This window comes from Formica exsecta, unplaced genomic scaffold, assembly GCF_003651465.1.
Source record: "Formica exsecta isolate Colony F162 unplaced genomic scaffold, ASM365146v1 scaffold4, whole genome shotgun sequence".
NCBI lineage: Eukaryota > Metazoa > Arthropoda > Insecta > Hymenoptera > Formicidae > Formica > Formica exsecta.
In genome coordinates this window covers 751091-763831 of record NW_021851238.1, presented here as the reverse complement: position 1 = coordinate 763831, position 12741 = coordinate 751091, and the positions used below count along the sequence as shown (strand labels likewise).

The 12741-nt window shown below is 37.6% G+C and overlaps 1 protein-coding gene across 1 annotated transcript in view; it reads right to left on the bottom strand.

Moving 5' to 3' along the window:
* Positions 1-11581, bottom strand: part of LOC115239935 — a 28088-nt gene extending 16507 nt beyond the window's left edge. Inside the window, exon 1 of the mRNA XM_029814806.1 lies at positions 10963-11581. Coding sequence (XP_029670666.1) covers positions 10963-11029 — 67 coding nt within the window. The 5' untranslated portion in view covers positions 11030-11581. The remainder of the gene's footprint in view (positions 1-10962) is intronic.
* Positions 11582-12741: the final 1160 nt, after the last annotated feature.

Here is a 12741-nt window from a genome sequence, read left to right as displayed (position 1 = left end):
TCTTCTGATTCTTATATTAAAATCAATTATAGAAAAATATCTTATATTCTATTATTTCGTAGATCACTAAATACACAAATAATATTTCTTACAGAAATTGAAATAATTTTGACAAACTCCATATATTTTTGAATACCGTTTTGGGAAACTATTTTTGATGTCTCTTCTGATTCTTATATTAAAATCAATTACAGAAAAATATCTTGTATTCTATTATTTCGCGTAGATCACTAAATATACAAATAATATTTCTTACAGAAATTGAAATAATTTTGACAAACTCCATAAGAATTTCCCCTTGCAACTCCTGCAGTTTTCGCAGCGTCTGTTGAGCGACGTGTGGCCTAGCATTGTCGTGGTGGAAGATGACGCCTTTTCGATTGGCCAAAATCGGACGTTTTTCTCGAATAGCTGCAGCGAGTCTAGTTAGTTGCTCACAGTACTTGTCCGCCGTGATTGTTTCGCCGCGTCGGAGCAGCTCAAAGTAAATAATTCCCTTGCGATCCCACCAAACACACAGCAACACCTTCATCGGATGCAAGCCAGCCTTTGCTACGGGTTCTGCTCCTTCAGCTGCTGTTTTCCATGTCCTCTTTCGCTGTACGTTTTTGTAGAGAATCCACTTTTCATCGCCTGTTACCATTCGATCTAAAAAAGGCTCTTTTTTGTTACGCTCGAGAAGAGAAAGAGCCACAGTCATACGGTTTAGCTTATTCCTTTCAGTCAGGAGATGCGGCACCCATGTATCAAGCTTGGAAACGTATCCAAGCTTTTTTAAATGACGAAAAGCGGTTTAATTATCGATGTTCAGCCTCTTAGCAATATCCTCAGTTGTAATCCTTGGGTTTCTTTCCACTAAGGCATGCACAATGTCATTATCAATGCCAGAAGGCCGTCCAGAGCGGGGTTGATCCTCCATGTTGAAATCACCATTTCGAAATCTGCCAAACCACTTTTTGACTGTTCGGAGAGCAGGAGCGCGGTCCAAATAAACGGTTTGAATATTTTTTTGTGCAGTCCCAACACTCACGCCTTTCCGAAATTCATGTAACATTACATGCCGCAAATGCACCTTTTCGTTCTCCATTTTTAATGATTTTTCTTATGCACAAATGGACTTATCTGAACAATGTCTGACGCTAAATTGACATAAGACAATGTCATCTATTCGGTGTAAGCAACAATTACCACACGAAAACAATAGAACTCCGCCATGCAGTAACTTAATGCCATCTATGAAAATCGGGCACGAACTTATGCAATCATCCAATATATATACACGTTGACTTCTTTGTATGTTATGCGAGTCTCGTGTCGCGTGTAAATTTTATTTTTGAGACATGCCGCATGAAAGGCAAAAGGAATCGCGTAATAGGAGCGAAGGCGCGTTCAGTGACAGTAATATAATCGGATATCACGGTCGAGGATCGCAAACCTCGTGAGCATCGACTGAATGATTACAAATCGCAGGAGAGCTATTTCCTTTAAAAGCGACATCCACCTTTGGAATTCGGTGTCTCTCCCGCAATGTCGTTTATATCAACGCTGCCATACGTCGCTGTCGCGAATAATCGATAGCACGGAAGCGATCGATCGCGCATCACGTACCGACTTTCTCGGGAAAGCTGAGTGGTTAGCCAGAGAAAAAATGGACAAGCTAAAACGAATTGAAATAAACCCTCAAGAAACAAAGCTCCATACACACGCGATCTTAATCTTGAACTTGAAATTATCTTTGTCTTTTAAATCTGATGATTGATTTTACCGTTTTGGGAAACTATTTTTGATGTCTCTTCTGATTCTTATATTAAAATCAATTACAGAAAAATATCTTGTATTCTATTATTTCGCGTAGATCACTAAATACACAAATAATATTTCTTACAGAAATTGAAATAATTTTGATAAACCCCCATATATTTTTGAATTTAATCAAAATAATAATTAAAACGTGTCTTAAATTCTATTTTCCCGAAGCGCTCTTACCACCCGGAGCGTGTCGATGCAAAAAATGCTGCGAAAAAGAGCAATAAATTATTTATAACGTCACGCGGTATACAAATTATGCGCACTATCCGAGAATTACCGTTATACATGCGTTTTCGGTAATCTCGAAAGAACGATTAAGTCGATATCCCGCAGAGCCATGGCCACGTGATTATTTAAATAATTTTATGGTTCGGTACATTGGTGCACAAAACGCGTGTCGTTATTTTATTATCGCTGATAATGCACTTTTTTTATCTGCATTCCATACGTAAATTTTTCTCCCGTTCGTGATTATCATAGTGCAAATATCACTAATGAATTTATTTCAGTATCATTTCGATGTTATTTTCTTTTATCGTCAAATTACATTCCGTAGGATGGACTCATTATTACAAAAAGAAAAGACACGCGTACATATAAAAATCATAAGTATATAAGTTTTAATTTTAAATTAGCAAATTGCACTTGGCAATTGGCAATTGGTGTTCGTTTCATTTCTTGTAATATTATATGATTCCATCTAATGTTATGTATCTCGCGATAGTTATGATTGTAATCAATTCTCGTTCTGCTTCGTAACGACTGTTGACATTATGTTGACAAATATCGCTCGACAATCAGTCATTTAGAATCAATTCATACTCGTCGAGCCGATGAAGCAGTCCGGAGGAAAAGAGAGGGAAAGGATAAGATCTTTTATTATCCTGGATGCTTCCTTGCGCATGTGACTGTCATCTTCGAGATATCGGAACGAGTCCCAAGTTTATCTGTACGCGACTTCCGGCAGTCTGCTCTATTATCCAGACTGTGCTAGACACAACCCGAGCACGGAATACATTTTCCAGAGGATACTTCGCACAGCGCGCGGCGCTATCTGATCACGAGATTTAATTGTTTCCTCGAGCCTCGAGTCCCTCTTTCCTTCGAAGGTGCTTGGCAATAATAACGCAGTAACGTAGATTTTTAGACGCGTTATAAAAGATGTATAACAGATAAATTATTTGATACACAATCAGATCAATCAGATCTGTAAACAGCATCTTTTCTATTTAGTGACAAACAGATTGTTTAATGAAATTCCGCGCACACGATATATAATATTAAACTATAAATAATATATAAAAATAGATAAATAGAGATAAACGTTTTTTCATGTATCGAAATATTCGACGTCAAGATAAAGAAGCGATAAAAAAATTTATACGTTAATTATTGCTGCAATAAAATAACTTTTCTATTATTTTAATTAGGCCCATCTGATTAATCGTTATACGATAGCTGCTCGAAATTAGAATGGATGTTAACATGTCGAGATAATTATAAAATGTGAGTCACGAGAGAAAATAAAAAAAATATTGCAATTATGACAAATACATTACATAGGGAAGGAGGAGGAGAGAAAGTCCCCCTCTTGCTCGCAATATGTAGCAGTAGTCGTGTATCCACGTAGCTGCAGCAACAGGTGCAAACGACGAACGATAAGAGTAATTACAGGTAATAAACTGAAATGACAGACTATGACGACCATGCAGGGCACACATCCTCGTGTATATCCGCCGTTCGTTTATCGTGCTATAATCAATAGGTATGTCGATAGAAAATAAGTTCGCAACCGCTTGCGAAACGCAAAGCGTTGTCTTCTCAACGCTATTATTAAATTGTTAAATCAAGTGCGTGCTTCAATCTGACATATTGCGCCCGTCTCGTTTAGTAACTTTTTGCCTAATTAAGATTAATGCGGATCAATGCAAGTGCTTGCTTCGCTCTGCACGCTCACGTTTTTATTTTTATTTCTACTTCGTTAAGATTATTTCGTATTTTACGAGATCCACTACTAGCTTCCTTATAAAACAGCCGCGAGATTATTTTTACTTTTTATTAGCATTAATTTTTGATTACTCCACATATTTATTGCTTGGTCACATTGAAAATAATCGCGGACTCACACAACCAAACGCATTTATGCCTGTTGAAATGCATTCTACGCTTTTACGGGGAGTGAGTGCACTCTCGCATACATCTTGAAATTTATTGCACACAAACATAATCATCACGGTGCAGTTTCTTAGTGAGTTTTCTCCTTCGTTGCTCGTATTATGTATGAATATTAATGTTGAAGCAACTAACCGAGTTAATGGCTTATTAAGTGTACCTGTATGTTAGAAGTATAAAATTCCGATTCTTTGGCAATCAAGCTTTTGCAATTAACTGAATATACAATATCAAGGATTTTACATTCAAATGTATATTTAATTAAGACATTCATATCGTGGGTGCAATGTCGTCTTTATCAATAAAGCGGGAATGAATAACGGATTTTTTTCGAAGATCGTCAGTCTCGGTGTGCGGGCATCCGACAAAATAAAAGTTCACGTATGATTGATGATTAACTGATTATACACGTGTCTAATGACGAAGTTTGCGTGTAACCTGTGGCTCGCTGCTCACCGGATCATTATCAATCACGAAAATGAACGCTCCTGACAGCGAGAAAGAGAGTATAGGGCGTAAAGAAAACAGCGATTTATATGAATTAGTTCTCTTGCTGAGGGAGAAACAAACCGCGCGGGGAAAGTAGTAGAATAATATCACTTCGTGATAAATGGCGCAAGTTTGATGAGCAAACAATTTCGTTCCGCGCATCATTCATCGTCACATTTTGAGTGCGATTGGTGTTTCGCGAATGCGGAACATAAAGCCAAAATTTTTTTCCACCGCCATCGCGCATTCTCGCCGTATCAAATTGCCAGATATTACAAAGAAATCATGTTGCTCTAATGCCCATGAAAAAAATATCATGTATTTAATGACCGTCATTAATTGTACATTATCGAAAAACTGATTCCTTACGATTAAAGTATGTAAGTCTTACGGTAATTATCATATTCGGGTAGTTCGAGACGTGCTATTTCTCTGGCAACCTTAATGATACGGTAGAAGAAAGATTTCATTCTTATCTTTTTACGATACGATCACGAATTACCACTTTAATGCATTTTAACACAATTCTTCAGATAGATTTATCATACAATTTTTCTATTATTTGATTAAAAAAATGAGAAAAAGTTTTTCATTAATTCGTAAAAAACATTTAATATACGCGACATCGAAAAGTCTTGCCTCTGCAAAATCATATGCAATATTTCTCTCACGTATAAACGATGCATTATATCGCGATGGCAAAAAGCCATAAAAAATTGTAAAATACACAAAAATGCGTTTGTTAGCTTAAGACAGAAAATTCGTCCGTGCATGCTCCTGTCTTTTGATATCTTCAGGTATGCACGTAGACACGAACGATGCGTGCACACGCGCTCATCCGCAACGCCACGCATGTACCGGGTGACACGCGTGTGCACGAGTGGTTCGACCGGTATCCGCCATATTTGGCTGGGCCCCACGCATACACGCATAAAGTACAGACGTAGAAACCTCTGGGAGAAGAGGTCATGCTCACGAAAGATATCGACGTAAAGATACGATATTCCGCAATGATCCACGATGAACTGGCTATATCTCGAAACAAACTATCAAAAAAACCTCGAAAAATGCTTGTGATATCCGCTCTTTTATAAATATCAAACTGGTATTACGAGATTTTGGACGATTTACTAATAAATCAGTGAAGGAAAAATACATTGAGACGCACATTAAACGGATATAATTTACACGCATGACAAATGTATGAACTTTGCATAATTACAATCCACGTTGAAAAGTAAAGAATAATTAATTCCTATCTTTCACAATTTTTTAAACAGTAGTAAGTTCTTTCATATGTCCCTTGCTTAAAATAAAATAAATAAAGATCCACGATGAACTGGCTATATCTCGAAACAAACTATCAAAAAAACCTCGAAAAATGCTTGTGATATCCGCTCTTTTATAAATATCAAACTGGTATTACGAGATTTTGGACGATTTACTAATAAATCAGTGAAGGAAAAATACATTGAGACGCACATTAAACGGATATAATTTACACGCATGACAAATGTATAAACTTTGCATAATTACAATCCACGTTGAAAAGTAAAGAATAATTAATTCCAATCTTTCAATTTTTTAAACAGTAGTAAGTTCTTTCATATGTCCCTTGCTTAAAATAAAATAAATAAATAATTCACGGCTAACGGCGAATGTATCAAAGTATCCATTAATTTGTAAGGGAGTTCCAAGATCGCACATCAAAAGGAACGATTATGAAAAAATGGTGAGTTTATGGTACTTAGGATACATCTCAAGATGATCGTTAAACAAGCGATAAATGGTTTGTCGCTCTCGATGGGTTGAGTCGCTATTTATAAAACTTAGCAAAAATGGCATGTCAAGGGTTCATTATCCATTCACGTTCTTTTCCACGTGCCACGTCGAAGTAACTGTTCAAGACGTTGTTTAATTTGTGACTTACAAGAAATTGAACGTTTACTGTCTTGCCATTTCAGGCAGATTCGATATATACAATATTGATCTTTGACCATTTCCTTTTTGATATCTTCGCACCTGCGGCAAAATGCATACCATTATCTCTCGCATATAAATAATCATACGCGGAGATGCTTGATCGACTAGGATCATCGAGCGAAAGAATGTTAAAAGATGTAAGTGCTAAGAGAAAGATCTTTAAATAGTGAAGAAACCATGATTCTAATCGCAAAGGGAAAACATCTTTGCCGATAGCACGTCTGGATAGACTGACGGAAAAAAAGTGTGGCCGTTACGTCAAACACGCACGTCAGTGCACGTCGATTATCTAGTACATATGTGCCGGTGATCGATTCTAAGATAGCCATCTTAGGACTTTGATTCTTTTGCGTGATTAATGGCATTTTAATAGATCAAGTCACGCATCCCTTTAGCGAACAATCACTTCATTTCTTTAGACATTTTTTTTTATTAATTTCAAGTTACTTATTTGCACATTTATACACAATTCAAGAACATTGACCTGCGAAAACTGTTTTATTATAAATTATTCATCTTTTTGTAATAAATATGAAAACAAGCAATGACATTTCACAAAATAACTTTGCTTTCATTATTGCATATTTCTGTCTGTATCACGATTTAATTATTTATTAATTTTTATTTTGTTGCATATATATAAATGTGAAATTTAAAAGGGAAATCCAAACACAGCAATCTTCTTTGTCGGCATTTTGTTCTTTGTCGATGCAGGAGTTCGCGTCCGGACCTTCGCGTGTCGGGAAAAGCTCCGATCGCTTTGCTGGAAACCGGAGCTCGGCCTTTTTGGCCTTTTCTCGGTGCTCTCCACGACGCGCTGTCCAAGACGTCCGTGTAGATCGGCAACCGGTTTTCCTATGGCCTCTCCCAACCGATCCCTCACTCCTACTCTCACTCCCACTTCTGTATTTCTCACTCCAGAACTCCGAGCATTCTCCATATTCCACATTCTTACAATGCCATAACACTACGGCGCCAACACATCTCTCCAAATTTGTACCTCTGAGGATAAGTACGTAGTCGGCAACGTGTTTTGCGTTGTAAGTATATCGTATTGAATCATCGTATGCAAGTGTAAATGTACGTGATCTTTTGCTTTTAATTATCCAGAGATGCGTAAGGGAAAGGCGTGGAGATAGATACTGGTGATTGAGCGCATTCACTTGATTCACTTTCTCATGAGTACTTATTTGGCACACAAGTGTCATCATTTAAATATTAGTAAAGGTAATTAAAAAATATTTGAAATTTTTATAAATATTTTGCACACGCGCGAGACAGATATATACGTCCAAATTTATACGATTTATTTAAAAAATAATCGCGCTACTATTTTTGTCATGATACAAACCAAGAATGACTTAAACAAGTAGAGAAGCCATGTAAGGAAAGAGAAGCCTTGCTTATTCAAGCCATATATTTCTTGGAGTTAATTTATGGAGTTAATATTAATTATAATTTTAAAACATCTGAACATTTCAACGTTGGACTTACAGCTTTTAATTAGCCACGCAACTGGCTGCTCCTCATAATTCTCGTTATACCTGGCCACGTATTTGAGAGCGATCATAAAGAGCAAAGACGACTCGGTGAAACTGTTTTGCCTTACTTTTTTTTTCACTCGGCGAGCGTTTTCGCTTTCTGATAAAACTCCGTGCGGTTTCTAGGCTGGATAATGAATAAATAATAACTTTATGACTCGTACATGGGAAAAATTCCGCAAGCAATACAGCTATACAAAAACGCTAGGAAGCGAATGGTTTTGAAACCGCGAGAAATCTCATTATTCTTGAACACGCGCGAATGCGGCCTGACGCTTCATTTTAACAGAGCTTACGTCAATTTTCTGCATGACTTCTTCACATTGTCGACTTTTTTAATCTGCCGTCGATAATATGCGCATAGCTTTGCGGCGGAAGCAATACGAAGAATCTGTCCGCAGATCGAGATACTTGCGGTTCGCACATTTGCGATCTAGCAATTAAGTATAAGTTAATAGCCTGATAGTGAGAAAATATAAGTGGATAGGCGCAGCAAAAGTTAGATCGAGAATTTCACCTTCTCTTTCCTCGTGATTTCCTACTCGCACACATTGGCCCATGAACGGACCGAAGCGTTTCAGTACCCCGTGCTACAGAACGATGCAACTTCTTGAAGATTTTTAAGAGAATCTGGTTAATAAAGAAAAAGAGGAGTATAACTTTCGCGATTCTACATCAAGCTATTTTATGCATTACTCTGTAAATTGATATAGTTCTCTAAGCAAACCTTCTTCTGATCAGAAAATGATCATTATACAAATATTTTTCGCAGCTTTACGAGAGTTCAAATAACATAGATGTTTTTTTTTTATTGGCACATTTTTTAATGGCGTGATATTGTTAAGATAAATATTAAAGATTTAATATTAGTTTATTTTTTTTGTGTCACATTGTAGACTCTCGGATACGTTCCAAAAGGAAGAATCACTAACGCACATAGGCGAACCTTTAATCTTCGATCGCTCTTTCCCGTTACGAACGTATTAGTGCGGGAGCTACCTTATATTGTTCGGCTCTCCCTTTAATTCCCGGACGGTAGCCAGTTAAGATCGCACCGCGGATTCTAGCAGAGAACGAAGGCTGAGTGAGAATATAAGTGCGTAATCACAAGCACGGAAAATTGTATTTCCGCTCACCTTCCCTTTCTTTCCGCGGCTCTCGTAATATATTTTTATTTCTTCCCTCTCGCATCCGCGATCGTAAGCCGGCTTAATTATGCCCATTACACGTGTGCCTGTTGATAATCAATTTCGCCGACTCGCGAATGAGAATTCGACGTAACTCTCGATGGGGGGTAACGATACGAAAAAGAAAGTCGATGGCGGTCTATCTATTACGACGAAGGATTAATACAAACATGGGAGTTACAGCAAACAAGGAAGGGAGGGAGAAGAGAATACGGATCGGTTTCCCCTCTTATTAAAAATCTATTAAACAATTTATCAAAGATTTATTAAAATTAAAATTAATCAATATTAGATTGATCTTTTCAAATATTACAAAAGAATCATAGCGTGATTTTTTTGCAAAATCTTGATATGTTATTTTTGTACCGGATACATGTTTATTCATTAATCGTTTTAGTTTATGCAACGATTGGCAATTTTCTAGTATAAATATAGTCGCGGCAATGTTGAAAGATCTCGATAGAGTTACAGCGTGATTCATCGCTGTTTGATTACTCAAACAAGACACAAAGTCAAACGAGACGTTTGCACAAATTTCCGTGAGAGAGAGAGAGAGAGAAATAATCGACACGCGGAGTTAATTATTTTCCATGCGTGTTTTTTTGTTATGCACAATTCTGCGCGCAATCACACATTAGGATTAATTAATTATACGTCAACACGAAACCACTCGGTGGAAACAATTGGAGCAGCCTCGATTCCCAAGGCGATTAAACTTGCAAATTGATCATTTCAACTAATATAATCTAATGTATACAATAATGCATATAATGCATATAATTAACTTTAATTTAAAAATATCGATAAGTTTTAATCCATTTTACTCTATCTTCTTGTTTGTTTTAAACAATGCTGTCCTTAACGGATAATTAATTCCCGTCTTGTTCTAATTGCAAGTGTCGCGCGATTACAAACTTCGTTAACTATGGTTATTTTTTAATTGCACATTACATCAAGGATGCCATGCTAGCGCGCGCATTGTTTGCACAGCTCGCATAAATTTCACTTCCGAGAAAAGCGTCTTAAACGAGAAGGTATTCCGCATACCTCGTAATATTGCGTGACAGACACAAGGAAGGTTCGCAGCCGTTAAATATGATCCGGAAACATATCGGTAGATTCATTCTTTGTGCTTGATTATTTTTAAGACGCGACATCCGCGCTTGTCCCATCGCAAAAAAAAAAAAACTTCTTAGTTAGCAAGACTATCGCATTGTATGTGTAGGTTCTCGTTGTCGGACATTATCGTTTTTATAAATAGTCGAACCGTGAAGCGAGTAGAAAAGAAACGTCACAGTAACGAGCTTAAAGTCAGTCATAACGAGCGCATTGCACGACGCATGAGAGAACGTTTCAACCTTGACTGGCGCTTCAGGTAACTATGATCCTCGTGATACTTTGTGGGCATCACAATCTAGGACATGCTATTTAGATGCGCGCGCGTCAGGTGCTTCGAAACTTTACGACGCATTCTGACAGCTGGATTATGCGGCTTATTATTCTCTATCGCGATTGGTATTATAATCAGTTTGGAAACCAAAGTGTGTCACTTTCACGTTCGCCAACCTGTCCTACAAATATTTCATATTCCTTATTATCATAATTTGCTACAGCTAAGCGTGGATATCTATTTGGTGTAGATAAATATGTTTTCGTGTGATGTGCGTGCATTTATTATATAATTTTTTTATTTAAAACTTTTATTGTTATTTTAAATAAAATCACGATAAAGAATAATCACAAAAATTATTATCGCTATTAAACTTAGACATATTGCTCACCATTGCCGCGTGCAAACCCGACGATGCATATCCAGCACAGGGCCAGTCTCCAGAAACGGTCAGCCATGTCCGTTCTCTGGATAATTACGAAACGCTCGCGGACTGTGTACTCGCGGTCCGCCTCGAGGACAAGTAAATAAAGAGAGAAGAAAGAGGAAGAGATGGTAGGAAAGGAAGAGGGTTCGAATAGACCTTCGTATTATTCGCGAGGAACTCTCATTTAGTCGGACATGCTCGCTTCTCTGCTTAGGAACGACTCTCCTCTCTCACCGTTCGCGGGACCTTGCGTCGCGAATAAGCCCGTCGGTGGACCGAAAGACCGGGAATGGGCCTTGATGAAGACGCGCGAGCGATGTTCCCCGTGCGAGCACGCGAAAGATACTGACGGGCCCAACGAGTGGCGGAAGAGTTTGAACCGTCAGCGGACCCAGACTGCAGTATCGGCCAGTGGCGTAGAAATGTATCAGACATATTGTGGTGTAACATAGATAATTTTATATAATTTTAATTAAATGATAAAATTAATTGGTGCAAATTAGATTGAATCTTTTATTCGACTCCAGGCTAAAATTCAACGGAGATTTAAATGAGATTGAGATGAATAAATAAATACAGATGAATTGATATGAAGATGATTGTAGTAATGATGTTCTTGTAATGTGATAATTTTCTAATCTTGTATCCAAGAGTATTTCTTCATTTATTGCAAAAAGAAATAATTAAAATATAGAATTTACTTCGCCTTTTAATCTACTACCAGAAATAGGAGTATTATTTATTGAAACTAAACTGTTCTTCCCATGATAATTTCATTAGCCAAGTTGAATCATTGAGCATGTCTAATATCATCGTAGTGACCATAATGGACCTCACACCACGCCATTGTCATCGAGAAACAAAAGACACATGGATGAGAAAGTGGCAGCCGCGAACCAATTGCAAAGGTAGAATCGTGTGAATGTGTATGTGCTGGTATGTGTTAGTGTACGCTTATCTGGTAACTGGAATGTGCTTGCGGGCTCTGGAATAATTACAATGAGATATAACAAATTTCGCGTTAATTGATTTATGGATCGATATGTCGAATATAATTCATCGATTTATCCTGGATGAAGGCGGGTCCTTCATCCTGTAGTAGATCGCGCCGATAGAATAGTGCGGGATCCCATGGTTTCGGGCCTTAGAGAGACACCGTCTTAATATACTAGGATGAGTCGACGCGGCAAAAGAACGTTTCACACACACAGACTCGTTCTCAATTCTTTTTTTATCCTCGAAGCACAAACAAGCGATATTTTTAACGTAGGCGGGTAGGGACCTCTCGCTCTGAGCCTTACATGGATGTATCGTGAGTCACTGTCCAAAGCGGCGTATGTAAATGTATTCTGCTTACTTTATTCATACATTCAGATGTGATGACCGACGCCGCAAATAAAGAGCGAGTTTAAAAAAACACGTAAGAACGACATTTCTCACGATAAATTAATGTAAATTATAGTAATTTTTAAAAAATGAACTCAAAAAATATAATTAACATAAGAGAAAAAGAAATATAATTTTTTTTTCACTGAAATGGTAACCACGTAAAATCGGAGTGTATTTATCTTCTCCAAGTCACACCGTCTTTTACGACGAAGAGTCAATAATGTCAACGTTATCGTGGTAATTTCGACGAGGGAAGAGACAAATGTAAATTTACTTGTGCCTCGAGGAGCTTCGAGATCTCCCAAGTCCCAGACAAGCGGATGTCTGTGTCAGGAATATCATCGGTTCATGGGA